The sequence below is a fragment of the Lepisosteus oculatus genome, chromosome 14, assembly GCF_040954835.1.
Source record: "Lepisosteus oculatus isolate fLepOcu1 chromosome 14, fLepOcu1.hap2, whole genome shotgun sequence".
Taxonomy (NCBI): Eukaryota; Metazoa; Chordata; class Actinopteri; order Semionotiformes; family Lepisosteidae; genus Lepisosteus; species Lepisosteus oculatus.
The window spans coordinates 40,664,307-40,686,634 of NC_090709.1; the positions used below are offsets into that span (position 1 = coordinate 40,664,307).

General features: G+C 54.1%; 2 protein-coding genes across 3 annotated transcripts in view; both read right to left on the reverse strand.

Moving 5' to 3' along the window:
- Positions 1–345: 345 nt before the first annotated feature.
- LOC138243068 (uncharacterized) lies at positions 346–8,107 on the reverse strand. 2 transcript variants are annotated; one of them, XM_069198579.1, is made up of 5 exons: positions 8,013–8,107; positions 4,384–4,734; positions 4,014–4,136; positions 3,510–3,577; positions 346–1,095 (listed from the first exon to the last, which is right to left on the reverse strand). In XM_069198579.1, the coding sequence occupies exons 1-5, from the start codon at positions 8,038–8,040 to the stop codon at positions 982–984; spliced, it is 684 nt and encodes a 227-aa protein (XP_069054680.1). In that variant the 5' UTR covers positions 8,041–8,107; the 3' UTR covers positions 346–981. The 2 variants fall into 2 exon arrangements, with proteins under 2 accessions (XP_069054680.1, XP_069054679.1); XM_069198578.1 differs by having other exon boundaries at positions 4,321–4,734.
- Positions 8,108–9,097: 990 nt separating this feature from the next.
- Positions 9,098–22,328, reverse strand: part of LOC138242622 (C-type mannose receptor 2-like) — a 28,984-nt gene continuing 15,753 nt past the window's right edge. Inside the window, exons 9-15 of the mRNA XM_069198165.1 lie at positions 21,631–21,771; positions 19,837–20,033; positions 18,173–18,223; positions 17,125–17,508; positions 15,901–16,245; positions 13,584–13,931; positions 9,098–11,100 (exon numbers count right to left, since the gene is read on the reverse strand). Coding sequence (XP_069054266.1) covers positions 11,096–11,100; positions 13,584–13,931; positions 15,901–16,245; positions 17,125–17,508; positions 18,173–18,223; positions 19,837–20,033; positions 21,631–21,771 — 1,471 coding nt within the window. The 3' untranslated portion in view covers positions 9,098–11,095. The remainder of the gene's footprint in view (positions 11,101–13,583; positions 13,932–15,900; positions 16,246–17,124; positions 17,509–18,172; positions 18,224–19,836; positions 20,034–21,630; positions 21,772–22,328) is intronic.

Genomic DNA, 22,328 nt, shown 5'->3' on the forward strand with positions numbered 1-22,328 from the left:
GTGTCCTGGTCAAATACCCCCCTGGTCTTGACCCATCATGGCCTCCTAATCACCCCCCTCTCTGAACTGGCTCCATCCCTCTGCTCTCCTCCCCACTGAGAGCTGCTGTGTGCTGAGCGGACTGGAGCATCATCCAGGTGGGGGCTGCAGACTGGGGGGGCTGGAGGAGGGGATCCCCCTGACCTGGGAAGAGCTCCGAGGGGAGGGTCCGGCAAGGCGCTATATAACCGTAAGGAATTATGGCTTGTCGTTTTTTTTTTAAAAGCGCGCTGTGTATCTCTTTGTAATGAAGCCGCTTTGAAAACTGTTAAACGACGACAACAAAAAACAAGAACGCGTTCTGAATGGGAGAAACACTCGTATCTACTGCAGATAACGCACACAGCCCCGACAGAGGAAGCGGTATCTTTCCAGTGCAGGAAAAATACAAATAAACACACACACACACGACGTGTCGTCGCGTGTCCCCTCGCACCCGAAGCAGGCCCTCCCCCCGGCGCCGAAACACCGCGTTTTCTCGTTCTTCTCTTCTCTTCAGCCCAGTTACCTGCTCCCACGCTGTCCCTGTAAGCGCCCTGGCCGGGCCCACTGCCCACTCACCCCAGCGACTGGGAAACGCCCACCGGGCGGGCGAGGGCAGCAGCGGCCCGTCTCCGCGCGGGACACCTGTCTTTCTCTCTGGACCAGCTGTTCGGCGAGTCCACACCGCCTAGCCCACCGCGGGCGGGGCCAGCAATCGCGATGACCCTCGCGTAGAAAACACAGCCGGGACCTGTGATAACGTGCCAGACGCGTGGTCACGTCACGCCACGCCGGGCGTCTCTCTCCCCCTCTTCTTCCTCTTCTTCGCCTCTCCTCCTCGTCCTCGTCGTCGTCCTCCTCCTCCTCCTTCTCCTTCTCCTTCTCCTCTTCTTCTCCTTCTCCTTCTTCTTCTTCTTCTTCTTCTCCTCCTCCTCCTCCTCCTCCTCCTCCTCCTCCTCCTCACGCGCGGCTCTGGTGGTACACGCGCGCGTAGGTGGTCCGCTCGGCGGTCCGGACGGCCCGCGGGGGCCGAGGCGGGAGGTCTAGGGAGGCGTACTGGAGCCCGGAGTCCTCCTGCGGACACGAGGAGCAGATGGGGTTAAAATCCCGCGGGGAGAAAAGAAAGCACGCGCGCAGGGTTTGTCTCGGATCGGGGGCGGGAGAGGATTCTAAAAGCCTGTGGGTTCGGGGGAGGGGGGGTCCAGACGGATCTAGGCGCAGTTGGGGACGCACTCGGCTGTTCTCTAGGTTTTTTTTTAATGTGTTTGCGTTATGGTTATTAATTAATTCTTAATTTAAAAACACACACACACACAAGTGCATGCGGTGGCGTGTCTGATCTGTTCTTGTTGTTGTTGTTGTTGTTGTTGGTGGTGGTGGGTTTTTTTTTCCCACCGTGAAAGAAGCCCCACCGGTGTTTTCACGCGTGGAGCGAGTGGACGCAGGCCCTTCCTTCATTCAGGACGTCCACGCGTGCAGCGAAAAACAGCCCCTGGAAACTTCTCGATCAAAAACGGAAGTGGTCAAAGGCGGGTTCCGGCCACAGGAGGGCTTCAGTCGTCTGTTTTTTCTCTTGTCTCAGACTTGGAAAGAACGAATAGTTTCCAAATCCCCCCCCCGACACACACACACACACCAGCTGTGTCCTGTCAAGACACTGCTCGCTGGTGATCAGCAGTGCTAGATCACACCACCCGCCACATTTCAACCTGTGTGCCATTTTTAACACCGGACTTCTAGTACCACTGAAATAACTGATGCTACTACTGCTGAAAAAGACACAGCTGGAGATCTAGCTGACTGGGACTGAGAGGGCGGATCGCTGGGCTCCAGTGTGTCAGCTGGAGAACAAGCTGACTGGGACTGAGAGGGCAGATCGCTGGGCTCCAGTGTGTCAGCTGGAGAACAAGCTGACTGGGACTGAGAGGGCAGATCGCTGGGCTCCAGTGTGTCAGCTGGAGATCTAGCGGACTGGGACTGAGGGGGCAGATCGCTGGGCTGCAGTGTGTCAGCTGGAGATCTAGCGGACTGGGACTGAGGGGGCAGATCGCTGGGCTCCAGTGTGTCAGCTGGAGATCTAGATGACTGGGACTGAGAGGGCAGATCGCTGGGCTCCAGTGTGTCAGCTGGAGATCTAGCGGACTGGGACTGAGGGGGCAGATCGCTGGGCTCCAGTGTGTCAGCTGGAGATCTAGCTGACTGGGACTGAGAGGGCAGATCGCTGGGCTCCAGTGTGTCAGCTGGAGATCTAGATGACTGGGACTGAGGGGGCAGATCGCTGGGCTCCAGTGTGTCAGCTGGAGATCTAGCGGACTGGGACTGAGGGGGCAGATCGCTGGGCTCCAGTGTGTCAGCTGGAGATCTAGCTGACTGGGACTGAGGGGGCAGATCGCTGGGCTCCAGTGTGTCAGCTGGAGATCTAGCGGACTGGGACTGAGGGGGCAGATCGCTGGGCTCCAGTGTGTCAGCTGGAGATCTAGCGGACTGGGACTGAGGGGGCAGATCGCTGGGCTCCAGTGTGTCAGCTGGAGATCTAGCTGACTGGGAATGAGAGGGCAGATCGCTGGGCTCCAGTGTGTCAGCTGGAGATCTGGCTGACTGGGACTGAGAGGGCAGATCGCTGGGCTCCAGTGTGTCAGCTGGAGATCTCGCTGACTGGGACTGAGGGGGGCAGATCGCTGGGCTCCAGTGTGTCAGCTGGAGATCTAGATGACTGGGACTGAGGGGTGCAGATCGCTGGGCTCCAGTGTGTCAGCTGGAGATCTAGCTGACTGGGACTGAGGGGGGCAGATCGCTGGGCTCCAGTGTGTCAGCTGGAGATCTAGCGGACTGGGACTGAGAGGGCAGATCGCTGGGCTCCAGTGTGTCAGCTGGAGATCTAGCTGACTGGGACTGAGAGGGCGGATCGCTGGGCTCCAGTGTGTCAGCTGGAGATCTAGCTGACTGGGACTGAGGGGGGCAGATCGCTGGGCTCCAGTGTGTCAGCTGGAGAACAAGCTGACTGGGACTGAGGGGGGCAGATCGCTGGGCTCCAGTGTGTCAGCTGGAGAACAAGCTGACTGGGACTGAGGGGGGCAGATCGCTGGGCTCCAGTGTGTCAGCTGGAGCTCTAGCGGACTGGGACTGAGGGGGGCAGATCGCTGGGCTCCAGTGTGTCAGCTGGAGATCTAGCTGACTGGGACTGAGGGGGGCAGATCGCTGGGCTCCAGTGTGTCAGCTGGAGATCTAGCTGACTGGGACTGAGAGGGCAGATCGCTGGGCTCCAGTGTGTCAGCTGGAGATCTAGCTGACTGGGACTGAGAGGGCAGATCGCTGGGCTCCAGTGTGTCAGCTGGAGATCTAGCTGACTGGGACTGAGGGGGGCAGATCGCTGGGCTCCAGTGTGTCAGCTGGAGAACAAGCTGACTGGGACTGAGGGCGGCAAACAGCACAAGTTCTCTTTCGTAGTAATAATAATAATAATAAAAAAAAAGAAAGACAGCCGATACCTGCGTACTGTCCCCTTTCTCTTCTTCCCCGCCCTGCGGCGGACGCGGCGGAGCTCTGACCCAGGTCCCTGAAACAGGAAGACGCGCATCAGTGCGAACCTCACCCCTGCTTGAGAGATCCCCGACAGAGCACCCTGCTGCAGGCACTGTACCCCCACCTCGTTCGCACTTGTGCAAATCCAGAAGATGAGATCAGATCACTTTATCGGCCCTATAACAATCTTCTCACAGACCCCAGCTGGCTCTCCATGAGACACACAGACAGGGAGAGAAGCTGGGGGTCAGAGCGCAGGGTCAGACATTTATACAGCACCCCTAGAGCAGCTGGGGTGAAGGGCCTCGCTCGGGGTCCCCTAACGGGAGTAGGATTCCTCTGCCGGCCGCGGGATACGAACCGGCGGACCCTTCCAGCGGGTCCTGAGCCGCAACTTCTGTGCGCAAACAAGCAAGCAAGCAGACGACCAAGCGAACACCCGCCAGCCCAGGCTCCTCGCTATCGCCTACCTCTCCGGCGCCAGAGGCCACAGACGCAGGCGGCGGAGACCAGCGAGCACAGGGGCGGCAGGCCGGCGGCCAGAGCCCAGCACACCGGGGGAGCCGGGGGAGGGCGGGCCTGCTCGTCGTCTTCTGAAACAACAACAACAACAACAAAAAAACGTTTCATAAAAAAACAACAAAAACGCCGACAGCTCTGAACCTTATTCAGACGCGTGAGCGCCAGAGGTCCCCTCTCCTCTCCCGTCCTCCGCGTCATACTTGTGTATTTTGGGGGGTGGGGGTATCAGGGACGCATTTTCGGGAGGGTGCCTACCCTGGGAGGTGTGGGTTTGGACTCGGAGGAGGGGTGGCGGGACGGTTCGGGACTCCGTCTCACCTTCCAGCCGCAGGGCGATGCCCTCCCCGCTGCGCAGGCTGCCGTTGGCCCGGTCGGCGCAGTGGTACCAGCCCACGTCCCGCCGGGACGCGTTGGACACCCGCAGGCCGACGGTGCCGGTGCCGGGGTCCCACAGGCCGGCCCAGCGGCCGGCGGGGGCGTTGCTAGGCGACAGCGCGACCGGGCCGGGCGGGCGGGGGCTGGGGGCGAAGGTCAGGGCGAGAGCCGGGCCGCCGGCGGCCGGCAGGACGAACCAGTGGGTCTCGTGCGCGTGGGGGACCTCGCAGGGCAGCGTGACGTCATCTCCCGGCGACACCCGCCGGGCGGCGCCCCGGGCCGGGCCCAGCGCGCCTGCGCGGGCCGACCATGAAAACAACAACAACAAATTAAAATAAACCAACAACAAATACAAGGACGACAAAAAAACAACAACAAAAAAAAAAACAAACCAGCAACGACAACAGAAACAGAAGCCCGGGGCGCAGAAAGCGATGTTTACAACATTCAAGTTCAAGTTTATTGTCATTATACTCACATACAGGTAGATGGTATAACGAAATGCTATTTAGTGAGCTCTCGGACGATAAGAAGTACAAAAAACTGGCAGTGTGCAAAAACAACAACAGGTAACAGGTAATGTGCAAAACAACATCAGATGGGCAAAATCACACATCAACAGAATGAGATAAAGGATAGAACAGGATGTGAGTTTTGGTCAAATCAATCAACAACAACACCAACGACAGAAATCCGTTATAAACGCCCGTTCATGATGCCCCTACTTAAAAAACCCCAATAATAATAATAATAATAATAATAATAATAATAATAATAATAATAATAATAATAATAAACAATATTACAACATAAAAACGTATATGGACGGCCGTTCTTGATGTCCATACTTCTTTAAAAATAAAACAACAATCATAACAATATTAAACAACTAACAAAAGCAGAAGGCAGCTCTGAACGCCTACGGTTGATTCCTGTGCTGTTTCAATAAATAAGAAACAGCAACAAAAGCAGAAACAACAATAATAATGATGAAGCAGAAGGTCGTTCTGAAGACCCATTGTTGATTTCTGTACTTTTTACATAAATAAGAAACAGCAACAAAAAAAAGAAACTTCTTATGATTGTTGTTGTTTCTTTTTTGTTGTTGCTGTTCCTTATTTATTTAAAAAAAAGTTATTTATTTATTGAAACAGAAGGTCGTTCTGAATACCCGCGACTGATTGCTGTACTTTTTTTTATAAAACACGACAAACACTCTCTCCGCGTCTGAGATAATTCTGAGATAATTAGGACTCCAAGGCTCTCGGAAATAGGGAAGATTCTGTTGTTTGTTTTCAAAAGTTTTATTTTGCGGTAAATATGACAATGTACAGACCTGAACCAATAACAAAACCCGCAATTCGCCTCCAAGGATGATTACAAATCGTACCACCTCCGATTCAAATCCTTTATATGTTTATTGCGAAATCTAATCGCTTGGTTCCTTTTCAAGCTTTCGGTGGAGTTTCAGTAGTGTTTTTTTTCTAAAATAAAATCTTTAAATCCTGTTACATTCATAAAACCTCTCCGTGTTGACAACCGGGCGCATCGGCGGCAACGAGAACAACAGACTTCCGGCTCGGAAATTAAAGTTGTTGGGTTTTTTTAAATATGTTTTATTCATGGTCAAAGGTGATGAAAAGCAGAGATCCCCCAAAAACAAAACGGCAGAATTAATACGCTACCTGAGCGAAATCTGCACACAGTCTCCTTATTTTGCTCGTCTCTGGACAGCATGTTGCTACGTTGTACTTTTTGGACACCCAATCTCTACATACCTATGCACATTTTGCACATATTTTGATTGTTTTTACAGTGACTATGAGCATATTGTGCACACACCTATGTATTTATTTTTATTTATTTATTGTATATTTATTTGGTATAATTTTTCCGTCTGTTCTGATGTCTGTTTTTGCTGGTCTGGGGCTGTAACGCCTCAATTTCCCTTCGGAATCAATAAAGTCTTATCTATCTATTATTATTTTTTTGACATCCATCTAGTCTGTTTTTTATTTTGTCTGTTGTTTGTTTGTTTTGTTTTGTTTTGTTTTGTTTTGTTTTTTTGGTGGAGTTTTAAGTCAAGAAAAATAAAAAAATAAACCAGATCATTCCGTGAAGGTTTTAACACGAAAAACGCGGCGCTCCGGCGACAGACCTCGGGGAAAAGAAAAAAAACGGACTGAAAAAAGGGCGCTGATCTGGACTCCAGAAACAGGCCGGTACCGGACCCGGCTGTGGGACCGAACCGACGGACGGACCGACACCGACTGCGGATACGGACGCCGGGCGATGCGGCTGTTAAAATCTCAATTATCTCTTTCCGCTGCCAGATCCGAGGGCGATACGGGAGGACACGGGGTGTCTGAGGGGCTGCACATTAAACCCATTCCCAAAGGGTTCAACTCCAGCTTTAATGATCCTCTGGGATATTTATTATTTTTTTATTTTTGGTCTAAACGGCACTGTATAACTGTACAAACGGCAACAATATAACCAAGACAGCGGAGTATCGACAGCAGCGTTGCTGGAGATAAAGAGAGGTCGTTGTTTTTTTTTTTTAAATCTTGTCTGAGAGGGATACCGCGCCTGTTTGGGCTACAGAAGCGGGTGATTTGGTTCGGGGAGGGGAGCAGTTCGGAGCTCGTCCGAGTTGTGAACGTGGTCGCGGATGGCGCCTGCCCGATAAAACATAAACCGACCCAAGACGCGACGGACATCTTTTCTGACGGATGTAGTTCAAGGGCGGGCGCCCCAGGACCAGCGCTGGACACCCCTGCACAAGGGCGCGGAGAAGAGGAGCCCATCCAGTCCGTTTGGCCGCTTGTTCCCCACCCCCACCCCCCTCTGTGTACAGGAGAGCCTCCTGTCCTGACTGGAGGAGCTCACCCAGCTGTGTCTGGAGAGGAGTCGGGGTATCGGCTTCAACCACAGGACTGGGCAGATTGTTCCACACCCCCACCCCCCTCTGTGTACAGGAGAGCCTCCTGTCCTGACTGGAGGAGCTCACCCAGCTGTGTCTGGAAAGAAGCCAGGGTATCGGCTTCAACCACACGGACTGGGCAGCTTGTTCCCCACCCCCACCCCCCTCTGTGTACAGAAGAGCCTCCTGTCCTGACTGGAGGAGCTCACCCAGCTGTGTCTGGAGAGAAGCCAGGGTATCGGCTTCAACCACACGGACTGGGCAGCTTGTTCCCCACCCCCACCCCCCTCTGTGTACAGAAGAGCCTCCTGTCCTGACTGTTGTGAAAAAAACAGAAAAAGTTCTGATTTTTTTTTTACTTTTACTAACCTTACACCCCAGCAGCGAGAGAAGGCGTAATAAAAGCCCATAAAAATGAACACCGGTCCGCCGGCCTTAACCTGCGTTCTTGAGAGCTCATGTACAACCATAAAACACAGCTACTGTACATCACGAGCAGTAAAAAAAAAAACACACACAAAAAAACGAGCATTTAAAATTAAAGTATTTAGGGAGTCGGACAGGTCAAAACCGCCAGCAGTAGGACAATTTAATTTTTCTCTTTGTATTTTTATTTTCTGACGGGTTTAAAAGCGGAGAGGTTACTCACAGATAACGATGAACAGGATCATGGCCATTAAAGACCAGTAGCAGCAGCAGGAGCAGCAGCAGAAGGAGCGACACAGCGGTCACACCAGCCCCCCCGAGCCGAGACCGTGGGGCGCGTCGCACCCGGGGGGGGGTCAGCCAGCCAGACAGCCACGTGCGCGGCGGAAGTCACAGCTCCGCCCTGCCGGCGCGTTTCCGCCGGGAGCCGCTCTCTTCACAGGAAGAAGGTGAACCTGGACAGCTACTCGAGTGGGGGAGGGTGGGTCGAGGGGAGAGGAAGATGCAGGGTGTGTGTGTGTGGGGGGGGCTGTATCTGGAGAGGAGCCGGGGTATCGGCTTCAACCACAGGGCTGGGCAGCTTGTTCCCCACCCCCGCCACCTTCTGTGTACAGAAGAGCCCCCTGCCCTGACTGGAGGAGCTCACCCAGCTGTGTCTGGAGAGAAGCCAGGGTATCGGCTTCAACCACAGGGCTGGGCAGCTTGTTCCCCACCCCCGCCGCCCTCTGTGTACAGAAGAGCCCCCTGCCCTGACTGGAGGAGCTCACCCAGCTGTGTCTGGAGAGGAGCCGGGGTATCGGCTTCAACCACAGGGCTGGGCGGCTTGTTCCCCACCCCCACCCCCCTCTGTGTACAGTAGAGCCTCCTGTCCTGACTGGAGGAGCTCACCCAGCTGTGTCTGGAGAGGAGCCAGGGTATCGGCTTCAACCACAGGGCTGGGCGGCTTGTTCCCCACCCCCACCCCCCTCTGTGTACAGTAGAGCCTCCTGTCCTGACTGGAGGAGCTCACCCAGCTGTGTCTGGAGAGGAGCCGGGGTATCGGCTTCAGCCACGGGGCTGGGCGGCTTGTTCCCCACCCCCACCCCCCTCTGTGTAAAGAAGTGTTCTCAGTTTTAAATGCCTTAAATGTTGTTTGGCCCTTACACCCTCTGCCTCCACTTTCATAGCTGTGACAATAGACAATTACTTTCTTCACGTTTTCGGTAGCTTTCCTTGTCTTTCCCCCTTTTGTTTAGTAAGGTGGCCCGGAAACGTCCTGTGTGTGAAAGAGGCCCGACTCGCAACCCAAAATGACAACAAAACCACCGGTACCATGAGACGCAAAGTATTTTATTTATCTTTGCAAAGCTACAAAGAGAAACCAAAGTTCGATCACATAGTACGAGGAGAAGAGAAGGGAGGAAACACAGCGTTTTTCGGCTTCTTCAGGGGTGGACATCAGGTGTTTCCTCTCTTCTCTCTTCGGCAGGAAATACTCCTCTTACCTATTACACCTGAACCACAGGTACGAGCGCTCAACATGCGCTAAATGTGAGAAATACGTTTAAAACAGCCCCCTCTTCCCAGACCAACAACACAAAATATCTAAGGATGCTTGTTTCAAACCCCTCCCCCCCCCCGTGCCCAGACCCCCAAAATTTAAAATAAAACGTCAAAGCTCTCTTGGACCGAAAAGCGAAAAAGTGTCCCAGCTTTGGCTGGGAACAGGAAGTTGAAAATCTTGTCATGAAAAGGTCACCTCTGAGCAGTACGCGCAGCACACACAGCGAGCCAGAGGAGATAACCGAGGGGCCCTCGGTGACACACAGTGAAAGGAGATTAAACACAAGTCCTAGCCCCTCCACCCAAAAAAAAAACAAGACCCATATTTTCCCATATCTTTCACATCTCAACTGAGCACTGGGAGGTAGAGGCAGCCCAGTGTGAACTGGCCTCCCGACAGAGAGCCTGTGTCCCTGCTGTGTGTGGGTGATGGGCTCAGAGTGCTCTCGGCCCCAGACACAGCTGAGAGCAGGGCCTGCAGAGCCACTCGGGCAGAGAGAGAGAGAGAATGTAAATATCATTACTTTCATTTGCTTTGGCAACACTGATTGTACCCATCGGTCATGCTAATAAAGCACCTTGAATTGAATTGAATTGAGAGAGAGAGAGAGATAGAGAGAGAGAGAGAGAGAGGGAGAGGGAGAGAGAGAGAGAGTTCACTGAGCTATCACCAGCCTCGTTAACTACAGGGAAACTCCAGGGGCGACAGCGCCTGATCACGTCACGCACTAATTAACGGCCTGTAGAATTCACACTCCTGTATCACAGCCAGAACACGTAGCCCTGCTGTAGGAGTGCCTGTAGGATAGACTGTGTATGGAACTCTCCTACAGTTGATTGGCCTGTGTAATTAAACCTCCTGTAGGTGACTGGCCTGTATACATACCCCTCCTATAGATGACTGGCCTGCATAATGAACTCTCCTATAGATGACTGGCCTGTATACATACCCCTCCTATAGATGACTGGCCTGCATAATTATCTCTCCTACAGATGACTGGCCTGTATAATTATCTCTCCTATAGGTGACTGGCCTGTATAATTATCTCTCCTATAGATGACTGGCCTGCATAATTATCTCTCCTATAGATGACTGGCCTGCATAATGAACTCTCCTATAGATGACTGGCCTGTATACATACCCCTCCTATAGATGACTGGCCTGCATAATGAACTCTCCTATAGATGACTGGCCTGCATAATGAACTCTCCTATAGATGACTGGCCTGTATACATACCCCTCCTATAGATGACTGGCCTGCATAATTATCTCTCCTACAGATGACTGGCCTGTATAATTATCTCTCCTATAGGTGACTGGCCTGTATAACTATCTCTCCTATAGGTGACTGGCCTGTATATGTAGACCACCTGCAGTATTTCCAGTTCCTGCTGTGGTGCAGAGACTCTTCCTGACTCCCTCCCTTTGTGATGGGCAGGTAACAAGCCCACTGGACTGAGCACTGAGGGGACTCGACACAAGCAGCTATGCTCGAACCCTGGACGCAGGCTATAAGCAGGAAACAATATTAAGGCGACTCTATAAGATATCAATCCTTTCATAAGGCATAAAAAAAATCTAAAACTAATTACCCACACCCAAAGAAAAACACTATGCTTATATGAACCTTCAAAAAAACCCTGTTTAACAGTAAATGTACATGAGACACAATTCTACATCCGGAGGTCTTGACTCAGGCAACACCAGTCTCTCAGATTTCCTCTTGCGTGTCGCTGGTGTGTGACAGTCAGGACTCACACTGTTCACCCTACAAGAGACACACTGAGAGTCAGACAGGGGCGTGTCGCTGGTGTGTGACAGTCAGGACTCACGCTGAGAGTCAGACAGGGGCGTGTCGCTGGTGTGTGACAGTCAGGACTCACTCTGAGAGTCAGTGTCGCTGGTGTGTGACAGTCAGGACTCACTCTGAGAGTCAGACAGGGGCGTGTCGCTGGTGTGTGACAGTCAGGACTCACTCTGAGAGTCAGACAGGGGCGTGTCGCTGGTGTGTGACAGTCAGGACTCACTCTGAGAGTCAGACAGGGGCGTGTCGCTGGTGTGTGACAGTCAGGACTCACTCTGAGAGTCAGACAGGGGCGTGTCGCTGGTGTGTGACGGTCAGGACTCACTCTGAGAGTCAGACAGGGGCGTGTCGCTGGTGTGTGACGGTCAGGACTCACTCTGAGAGTCAGACAGGGGCGTGTCGCTGGTGTGTGACGGTCAGGACTCACTCTGAGAGTCAGACAGGCGTGTCGCTGGTGTGTGACGGTCAGGACTCACTCTGAGAGTCAGACAGGGGCGTGTCACTGGTGTGTGACAGTCAGGACTCACTCTGAGAGTCAGACAGGGGCGTGTCGCTGGTGTGTGACAGTCAGGACTCACACTGAGAGTCAGACAGGGGCGTGTCGCTGGTGTGTGACAGTCAGGACTCACACTGAGAGTCAGACAGGGGCGTGTCGCTGGTGTGTGACAGTCAGGACTCACTCTGAGAGTCAGACAGGGGCGTGTCGCTGGTGTGTGACAGTCAGGACTCACTCTGAGAGTCAGACAGGGGCGTGTCGCTGGTGTGTGACAGTCAGGACTCACGCTGAGAGTCAGACAGGGGCGTGTCGCTGGTGTGTGAGAGTCAGGACTCACTCTGAGAGTCAGACAGGGGCGTGTCGCTGGTGTGCGACAGTCAGGACTCACTCTGAGAGTCAGACGGGGGCGTGTCGCTGGTGTGCGACAGTCAGGACTCACTCTGAGAGTCAGACGGGGGCGTGTCCCTGGTGTGCGACAGTCAGGACTCACTCTGAGAGTCAGACGGGGGCGTGTCGCTGGTGTGCGACAGTCAGGACTCACTCTGAGAGTCAGACAGGGGCGTGTCGCTGGTGTGCGACAGTCAGGACTCACTCTGAGAGTCAGACAGGGGCGTGTCGCTGGTGTGCGACAGTCAGGACTCACTCTGAGAGTCAGACAGGGGCGTGTCGCTGGTGTGCGACAGTCAGGACTCACTCTGAGAGTCAGACAGGGGCGTGTCGCTGGTGTGTGACAGTCAGGACTCACTCTGAGAGTCAGACAGGGGCGTGTCGCTGGTGTGCGACAGTCAGGACTCACTCTGAGAGTCAGACAGGGGCGTGTCCCTGGTGTGCGACGGTCAGGACTCACTCTGAGAGTCAGACAGGGGTGTGTCGCTGGTGTGCGACGGTCAGGACTCACGCTGAGAGTCAGACAGGGGCGTGTCGCTGGTGTGTGACAGTCACGACTCACTCTGAGAGTCAGACAGGGGCGTGTCGCTGGTGTGTGACAGTCACGACTCACTCTGAGAGTCAGACAGGGGCGTGTCGCTGGTGTGTGACAGTCACGACTCACTCTGAGAGTCAGACAGGGGCGTGTCGCTGGTGTGTGACAGTCAGGACTCACGCTGAGAGTCAGACAGGGGCGTGTCGCTGGTGTGTGACAGTCACGACTCACTCTGAGAGTCAGACAGGGGCGTGTCGCTGGTGTGTGACAGTCAGGACTCACACTGAGAGTCAGACAGGGGCATGTCGCTGGTGTGTGACAGTCAGGACTCACGCTGAGAGTCAGACAGGGGCGTGTCGCTGGTGTGTGACAGTCAGGACTCACTCTGAGAGTCAGACAGGGGTGTGTCGCTGGTGTGTGAGAGTCAGGACTCACACTGAGAGTCAGACAGGGGCGTGTCGCTGGTGTGTGACAGTCAGGACTCACTCTGAGAGTCAGACAGGCGTGTCGCTGGTGTGTGACAGTCAGGACTCACTCTGAGAGTCAGACAGGGGCGTGTCGCTGGTGTGTGACAGTCAGGACTCACTCTGAGAGTCAGACAGGGGCGTGTCGCTGGTGTGTGACAGTCAGGACTCACTCTGAGAGTCAGACAGGCGTGTCGCTGGTGTGTGACAGTCAGGACTCACTCTGAGAGTCAGACAGGGGCATGTCGTTGGTGTGTGACAGTCAGGACTCACTCTGAGAGTCAGACAGGGGCGTGTCGCTGGTGTGTGACAGTCAGGACTCACTCTGAGAGTCAGACAGGCCTGTCGCTGGTGTGTGACAGTCAGGACTCACTCTGAGAGTCAGACAGGGGCGTGTCGCTGGTGTGTGACAGTCAGGACTCACTCTGAGAGTCAGACAGAGGTGTGTCGCTGGTGTGTGACAGTCAGGACTCACTCTGAGAGTCAGACAGGGGCGTGTCGCTGGTGTGTGACAGTCAGGACTCACACTGAGAGTCAGACAGGGACAGTAAAGGAGTCTCAGTACCTCTGTAGCAGATGAAGCTGAGCTTCTCCTCACAGTCACGGTTAGTCCAGTTCCCCCCTCTGTCCAGGGCTCCACAGTAGCTGTTAGTTGTGCACTGATGGTCTCCCCCTGTACCCCAGTTCTGATAATTAAGGGGTTGTCCATTCACCCAGAACCAGAACCCGAAGATCCGACTCTGCCGCAGGCCCAGCCAGACCAGAGTGGACTTAGCAGACTGGGCCTCTTCAGCAGCGTAGCTCTGCTCCTGGTGTGACTGGATATCCGCCAGGCCAGTGTGGTGAGTCTGACAGTGATCCAGGGCCTCAGCCCAGGACTTCTCCTCTCTCACCAGGACGAGCTTTCTGGTGTCTGCAAGAGAGAGACACAAAGAGTGGGAAACAAAAGAAATTTAGTGGCATTAAAAAGCTGTCTAAGACAAATAGGAAAACAGATCACCAAAAGGGCACCATCAGTTCTTCTCCAACCACTACAGTAAAAGATATGTGAGGAAGCTAGGTCAGGTGTGAGTGTCTGATGAGATCAGGTGAGAGTGTGTGATGAGGTCAGGTGAGGTGTGTGAGTGTGTGATGAGGGCAGGTGAGGTGTGTGAGTGTGTGATGAGCTCAGGTGAGGTGTGTGGGTGTGTGATGAGGGCAGGTGAGGTGTGTGAGTGTGTGATGAGCTCAGGTGAGGGGTGTGAGTGTGTGATGAGGGCAGGTGAGGTGTGTGGGTGTGTGATGAGGTCAGGTGAGGTGTGAGAGTGTGTGATGAGCTCAGGTGAGGTGTGTGATGAGGGCAGGTGAGGTGTGTGAGTGTGTGATGGGGTCAGGTGAGGTGTGTGAGTGTGTGATGAGCTCAGGTGAGGTGTGTGGGTGTGTGATGAGGGCAGGTGAGGTGTGTGGGTGTGTGATGAGGGCAGGTGAGGTGTGTGAGTGTGTGATGAGCTCAGGTGAGGGGTGTGAGTGTGTGATGAGGGCAGGTGAGGTGTGTGAGTGTGTGATGAGCTCAGGTGAGGTGTGTGGGTGTGTGATGAGGGCAGGTGAGGTGTGTGAGTGTGTGATGAGCTCAGGTGAGGGGTGTGAGTGTGTGATGAGGGCAGGTGAGGTGTGTGGGTGTGTGATGAGGTCAGGTGAGGTGTGAGAGTGTGTGATGAGCTCAGGTGAGGTGTGTGATGAGGGCAGGTGAGGTGTGTGAGTGTGTGATGGGGTCAGGTGAGGTGTGTGAGTGTGTGATGAGCTCAGGTGAGGTGTGTGGGTGTGTGATGAGGGCAGGTGAGGTGTGTGGGTGTGTGATGAGGTCAGGTGAGGTGTGAGAGTGTGTGATGAGCTCAGGTGAGGTGTGTGGGTGTGTGATGAGGGCAGGTGAGGTGTGTGAGTGTGTGATGAGCTCAGGTGAGGTGTGTGGGTGTGTGATGAGGTCAGGTGAGGTGTGTGATGAGGGCAGGTGAGGTGTGTGAGTGTGTGATGAGGGCAGGTGAGGTGTGTGGGTGTGTGATGAGGTCAGGTGAGGTGTGTGGGTGTGTGATGAGGGCAGGTGAGGTGTGTGGGTGTGTGATGAGGTCAGGTGAGGTGTGAGTGTGTGATGAGGTCAGGTGAGGTGTGTGGGTGTGTGATGAGGGCAGGTGAGGTGTGTGGGTGTGTGATGAGCTAAGGTGAGGTGTGTGGGTGTGTGATGAGGTCAGGTGAGGTGTGTGGGTGTGTGATGAGCTCAGGTGAGGTGTGTGGATGTGTGATGGGGTCAGGTGAGGTGTGTGAGTGTGTGATGAGGTCAGGTGAGGTGTGTGGGTGTGTGATGAGGTCAGGTGAGGTGTATGGATGTGTGATGAGGTCAGGTGAGGTGTGTGTGTGTGTGATGAGGTCAGGTGAGGTGTGTGATGAGCTCAGGTGAGGTGTATGATGAGGGCAGGTGAGGTGTGTGGGTGTGTGATGAGGTCAGGTGAGGTGTGTGAGTGTGTGATGAGGTCAGGTGAGGTGTGTGAGTGTGTGATGGGGTCAGGTGAGGTGTGTGAGTGTGTGATGAGGTCAGGTGAGGTGTGTGGGTGTGTGATGAGGTCAGGTGAGGTGTGTGGGTGTGTGATGAGGTCAGGTGAGGTGTGTGATGAGGTCAGGTGAGGTGTGTGGGTGTGTGATGAGGTCAGGTGAGGTGTGTGGGTGTGTGATGAGGTCAGGTGAGGTGTGTGATGAGGTCAGGTGAGGTGTGTGGGTGTGTGATGAGATCAGGTGAGGTGTGTGATGAGGTCAGGTGAGGTGTGTGATGAGATCAGGTGAGGTGTGGACAGGTGAGGGGCAGTGTGGTGGGTTCAGGTGAATCTCTCCCTGGGGAGGTCAGGGTATCTCACCATTATAGCAGATGAAGGGATATGCGGTGTTACAAGAAGCATCGTTCCAACCTCCTCTTTTATCCTGTAAGAAGAGAGATGTACAATTCTCCCTCCCATCATTGTCAGGCTGTTTTATACTCCAGCTGCGGAATGAGGAATTCCTCTGGTCCGACCACCTCCAGGCGTCCCTGAACAGACCGATCCACACGGACTCGTTCTTCATCACCTTCCTCACCTCCTCATTTTCACTCCTGCTCCTCACACTGACCAGGTCTGTGTGATTCACTCTGCAGTACCTCTGGGCTGCTCTCCAGTCTAGTTTGTCCTCAACCAGGACGTATCTCTGTGTGGGACCACCGCTCTCTGTAAGAACACACAGTGAGGCTGTTACTGACAGCGCCGGGACCAGCAGAGCCTGGCTCTCCTCCTGTACCCCTCTGTGAACAGATCTCTCCTCACAAACCCCACGCACAGACAGAGGAGCTGAGGACACGGGAGCTGAAGGGACAGAGCCCAACAGTTCAACAGTCATCATATTGTATGTAAGATAATGAGTGTCATTTTTCTGAGATCGCTATGATATCATCTTCTAAAAATGATGTATAAACAGCACAAAGTGAGGTTGAGTTTTTATCATCACTGATCTGATGCCCCCCTCCTGTGCGCTGCAGTGCTCACACAGGTGTGTCTGTGAAATCGGTCTTTAACCTGCTGTAGGGAAAGGCAGCCTTGCTAAACGAAAGGCTCACCTGCAGCGCCTGACAGAGAAACCTGCCCTGATGGCACGACTCCTCAGCGCTGCACAGATCTCAAGACACCGGCAAGACACACAGCCCTGAGCAGACACTGGGCACCACTGGGGCCCACTGTCGATGACAGTGAGACGAGAGTGATGTCAGGGGCCCGCGAAGGGGTTCTGAGAGGTGCAGGGGGAATCGGGCCATGATAAAGACTTACGTTGGGGGCCCACGAAGGGGTTTTGAGAGGTGCAGGCTTTTATTTCTTATTCTCAGAGCTTCCCAGTCACCTACTTGGTATTTAGAAAACCCCATGAACAACTTCCCTGTTGCTCTCTGTGTATCTGTAAATCATCATGAAAATTATGCCTTATCTGTTTGTAGCAAACACTTAAAGTTAAGAAAAACAGATGAACAGATTTGCACACACCCGTTTTGCATGCATAGTTTTGATGTACAATATATTACTTGATATGTATTTTTATCAATACAATATATGTAGTACCGTTGTAACAGATGAAGGGCTTCTTTTCAGTCCAGTTGCTAGCTTCCCACTGTCCATCACTGTTCATTTCTGTACTGTTGCATGCAGTTGTTGGATCTGGGGAACCAGAGCTCCAGTTGCGGTATTCAGCCTCTCCATGCTTGTAGAAGCCCCACTTCGACAGGGACCAGTGCCACTGCTCTGGGTCTACTTTATACAGCCCGATCCAGGCCTGTTCAACAGAGTTGTCTGTTTCGCTGAGGACTCTCCTCAGCTCTTCTGCATCGTCGATAGTGGCCAGGTCAGTGTGGTTCTCCCTGCAGTAGCGCTGTGCTGAGGTCCAGTTCAGCTTGTAACTGACAAAGTGATACTGACGCCTCTGACACTGAGAGAGGGAGCAGAGCCCTGGAGACACACAGAGACTGTCAGACAGAGCCCTGGGGACACACAGAGACTGTCAGACAGACCCCTGGAGACACACAGGACACACAGAGACTGTCAGACAGAGCCCTGGAGACACACAGAGACTGTCAGACAGAGCCCTGGAGACACACAGGACACACAGAGACTGTGAGACAGAGCCCTAGAGACACACAGAGACTTTCAGACAGATATCTGGAGACACACAGGACACACAGAGACTGTCAGACATAGCTCTGGAGACACACAGACTTTCAGACAGAGCTCTAGAGTCACAGAGACTGTCAGACAGAGTCCTGTAGACACAGAGACTGTCAGACAGAGCCCTGGAGACACACAGGACACACAGAGACTGTCAGACAGAGCCCTGGAGACACACAGGACACACAGAAACTGTCAGACAGAGCCCTGGAGACACAAAGGACACACAGAGACTGTCAGACAGACACCTGGAGACACAAAAGAATCACAGAGACTGTCAGACAGACACCTAGAGACAGACAGAGACTGTCAGACAGACACCTGGAGACAGACAGAACACAGAGACAGGAGACAGAAGTGATCTCTCCTGCGGCTGGACAGGGACAGGGGAGGACTGCGGCTGCTGTCCAGGGCACTGGGGTCAAGGTGCCGGCGATCAGACACTGACCTGAGAGGATCAGGAGGACACAGGCTCTGCCCTGCATGTCTGTGGGCCGTCAGGCTGCAGAAACACAGAGGGGTAGGTTAGTGCCACTGGGGCAGGAGACCTGAGGAGAAACTGACCCGTCCAGAGGGATCAGGACACGGCTGAGGAGAGAACAGCTGCATGATGGACAGAGACCCTAATGAACTGACCACACAGTGTCCATGATGACCAGTGACCCTAATGAACTGACCACACAGTGTCCATGATGGACAGAGACCCTAATGAACTGACCACACTGTGTATCCATGATGGACAGAGACCCTAATGAACTGACCACACAGTGTCCATGATGACCAGTGACCCTAATTAACTGACCACACTGTGTATCCATGATGGACAGTGACCCTAATGAACTGACCACACTGTGTGTCCATGATGGACAGAGACCCTAATGAACTGACCACACTGTGTGTCCATGATGGACAGAGACCCTAATGAACTGACCACACTGTGTGTCCATGATGGACAGTGACCCCAATGAACTGACCACACTGTGTGTCCATGATGACCAGTGACCCTAATGAACTGACCACACTGTGTGTCCATCATGGCCAGTGACCCTAATGAACTGACCACACTGTGTATCCATGATGGACAGTGACCCTAATGAACTGACCACACTGTGTATCCATGATGGACAGTGACCCTAATGAACTGACCACACAGTGTCCATGATGGACAGAGACCCTAATGAACTGACCACACTGTGTGTCCATGATGGACAGAGACCCTAATGAACTGACCACACTGTGTGTCCATGATGGACAGAGACCCTAATGAACTGACCACACTGTGTGTCCATGATGACCAGTGACCCTAATGAACTGACCACACTGTGTGTCCATGATGGACAGAGACCCTAATGAACTGACCACACTGTGTGTCCATGATGGCCAGAGACCCCAATGAACTGACCACACTGTGTGTCCATGATGGCCAGAGACCCCAATGAACTGACCACACAGTGTCCATGATGGCCAGAGACCCCAATGAACTGACCACACTGTGTGTCCATGATGGCCAGAGACCCCAATGAACTGACCACACAGTGTCCATGATGGCCAGAGACCCCAATGAACTGACCACACAGTGTCCATGATGGCCAGAGACCCTAATGAACTGACCACACTGTGTATCCATGATGGACAGTGACCCTAATGAACTGACCACACTGTGTGTCCATGATGGACAGTGACCCTAATGAACTGACCACACTGTGTGTCCATGATGGACAGAGACCCTAATGAACTGACCACACTGTGTCTCCATGATGGCCAGTGACCCTAATGAACTGACCACACTGTGTGTCCATCATGGCCAGTGACCCTAATGAACTGACCACACTGTGTGTCCATGATGGACAGAGACCCTAATGAACTGACCACACTGTGTGTCCATGATGGCCAGAGACCCTAATGATCTGACCACTTGTGTGCACTTGATGGTCAATGACACTAATGAAACAAACATACTGTGCCCTCAATGGCCAGTGGTCCTAATACACTGGCCAGAGGGTGTGCTGCTGTGCTGCTCTCTCTCTCTCGGTGTTGTCCAGGCAGTAACTGTCGCAGTGCAGATGAGAGACAGAGCAGCATGTAAATGACATTCAAATCGCTGGCTGTTACTTCCCTGTTCAAACTTCCCCTCGGCAGCAGCAACACAGGCACACCACACAGATCTCCCCTCCGCCAGCTTGTGAACGTCCAGGAAGTCATCCACCTGGAGACGCAGTTTCTGCTGCTGGTGCGGAACCGTCACTGGGCGTCTCCCAGGTGGGGTTACTGGTGCAGAATGGTCGCTGTGCGTCTCCCAGGTGGGGTTACTGGTGCAGAATGATCGCTGGGCGTCTCCCAGGTGGGGTTACTGGTGCAGAATGATCGCTGGGCGTCTCCCAGGTGGGGTTACTGGTGCAGAATGATCACTGTGCGTCTCCCAGGTGGGGTTACTGGTGCAGAATGATCGCTGTGCGTCTCCCAGGTGAGGTTACTGGTGCAGAACGGTCACTGTGCATCTCCCAGGTGGGGTTACTGGTGCAGAACGATCGCTGTGCGTCTCCCAGGTGGGGTTACTGGTGCAGAATGATCACTGGGCGTCTCCCAGGTGAGGATACTGGTGCAGAACGATCACTGTGCGTCTCCCAGGTGGGGTTACTGGTGCAGAACGATCGCTGTGCGTCTCCCAGGTGGGGTTACTGGTGCAGAACGGTCACTGTGCGTCTCCCAGGTGGGGTTACTGGTGCAGAACGGTCACTGTGCGTCTCCCAGGTGGGGTTACTGGTGCAGAACGATCGCTGTGCGTCTCCCAGGTGGGGTCACTGGTGCAGAATGATCACTGGGCGTCTCCCAGGTGGGGTCACTGGTGCAGAACGATCACTGTGCGTCTCCCAGGTGAGGATACTGGTGCAGAACGATCACTGTGCGTCTCCCAGGTGGGGTTACTGGTGCAGAACGATCACTGGGCGTCTCCCAGGTGGGGTTACTGGTGCAGAATGATCACTGTGCGTCTCCCAGGTGAGGATACTGGTGCAGAACGATCACTGTGCGTCTCCCAGGTGGGGTTACTGGTGCAGAACGATCACTGGGCGTCTCCCAGGTGGGGTTACTGGTGCAGAACGATCACTGTGCGTCTCCCAGGTGGGGTTACTGGTGCAGAACGATCACTGTGCGTCTCCCATGTGGGGTTACTGGTGCAGAATGATCACTGGGCGTCTCCCAGGTGGGGTTACTGGAGCAGAACGATCACTATGCGTCTCCTGGTGGGGTTACTGGTAAGGAACGATCACTGTGCATCTCCCAGGTGGGGTTACTGGTGCAGAATGATCACTGTGCGTCTCCCAGGTGGGGTTACTGGTGCAGAACGATCACTGTGTGTCTCCCAGGTGGGGTTACTGGGGCAGAACAATCACTGTGCGTCTCCCATGTGGGGTTACTGGTGCAGAATGATCACTGGGCATCTCCCAGGTGGGGTTACTGGTGCAGAACGATCACTATGCGTCTCCTGGTGGGGTTACTGGTAAAGAACGATCACTGTGCATCTCCCAGGTGGGGTTACTGGTGCAGAATGATCACTGGGCGTCTCCCAGGTGGGGTTACTGGTGCAGAACGATCACTATGCGTCTCCTGGTGGGGTTACTGGTAAAGAACGATCACTGTGCATCTCCCAGGTGGGGTTACTGGTGCAGAATGATCACTGTGCGTCTCCCAGGTGGGGTCACTGGTGCAGAACGATCACTATGCGTCTCCCAGGTGGGGTTACTGGTGCAGAATGATCACTGTGCGTCTCCCAGGTGGGGTTACTGGTGCAGAACGATCACTGTGCGTCTCCCAGGTGGGGTTACTGGTGCAGAACGATCACTGTGCGTCTCCCATGTGGGGTTACTGGTGCAGAATGATCACTGGGCGTCTCCCAGGTGGGGTTACTGGTGCAGAACGTCTGGTACGCGGTGGCCAGACGCCAACTTCCTCAGCGCAGAGACAGGAGGGGGGGGGGTGGAGGAAGAGGAGGAGAGATCGGCCGTCGGGAACATCTCCTGCGCGTCTCCCACAGCTGCAACCACAGCCCTGGGCTCAACACAGAACCCCACAGCCCGGAGGAGAAAGTCCAGGGTCTCGTTCCTGCAGGCTGGACATCATACACACAACCACACACTGGACTGACACAGCTGGACACCACACACACTGGTCCTGTCTCAGGCAGCGGGTCCTGTCAGGAGCAGTGAGTCCTGTCTCAGGCAGCGGGTCCTGTCAGGAGCAGTGAGTCCTGTCTCAGGCAGTGGGTCCTGTCAGGAGCAGTGAGTCCTGTCTCAGGCAGCGGGTCCTGTCAGGAGCAGTGAGTCCTGTCTCAGGCAGAGGGTCCTGTCAGGAGCAGTGAGTCCTGTCTCAGGCAGCGGGTCCTGTCAGGAGCAGTGAGTCCTGTCTCAGGCAGCGGGTCCTGTCAGGAGCAGTGAGTCCTGTCTCAGGCAGCAGGTCCTGTCAGGAGCAGTGGGCCCTGTCTCAGGCAGCGAGTCCTGTCAGGAGCAGTGAGTCCTGTCTCAGGCAGTGGGTCCTGTCAGGAGCAGTGGGCCCTGTCTCAGGCAGCGGGTCCTGTCAGGAGCAGTGGGTGCTGTCTCAGGCAGCGG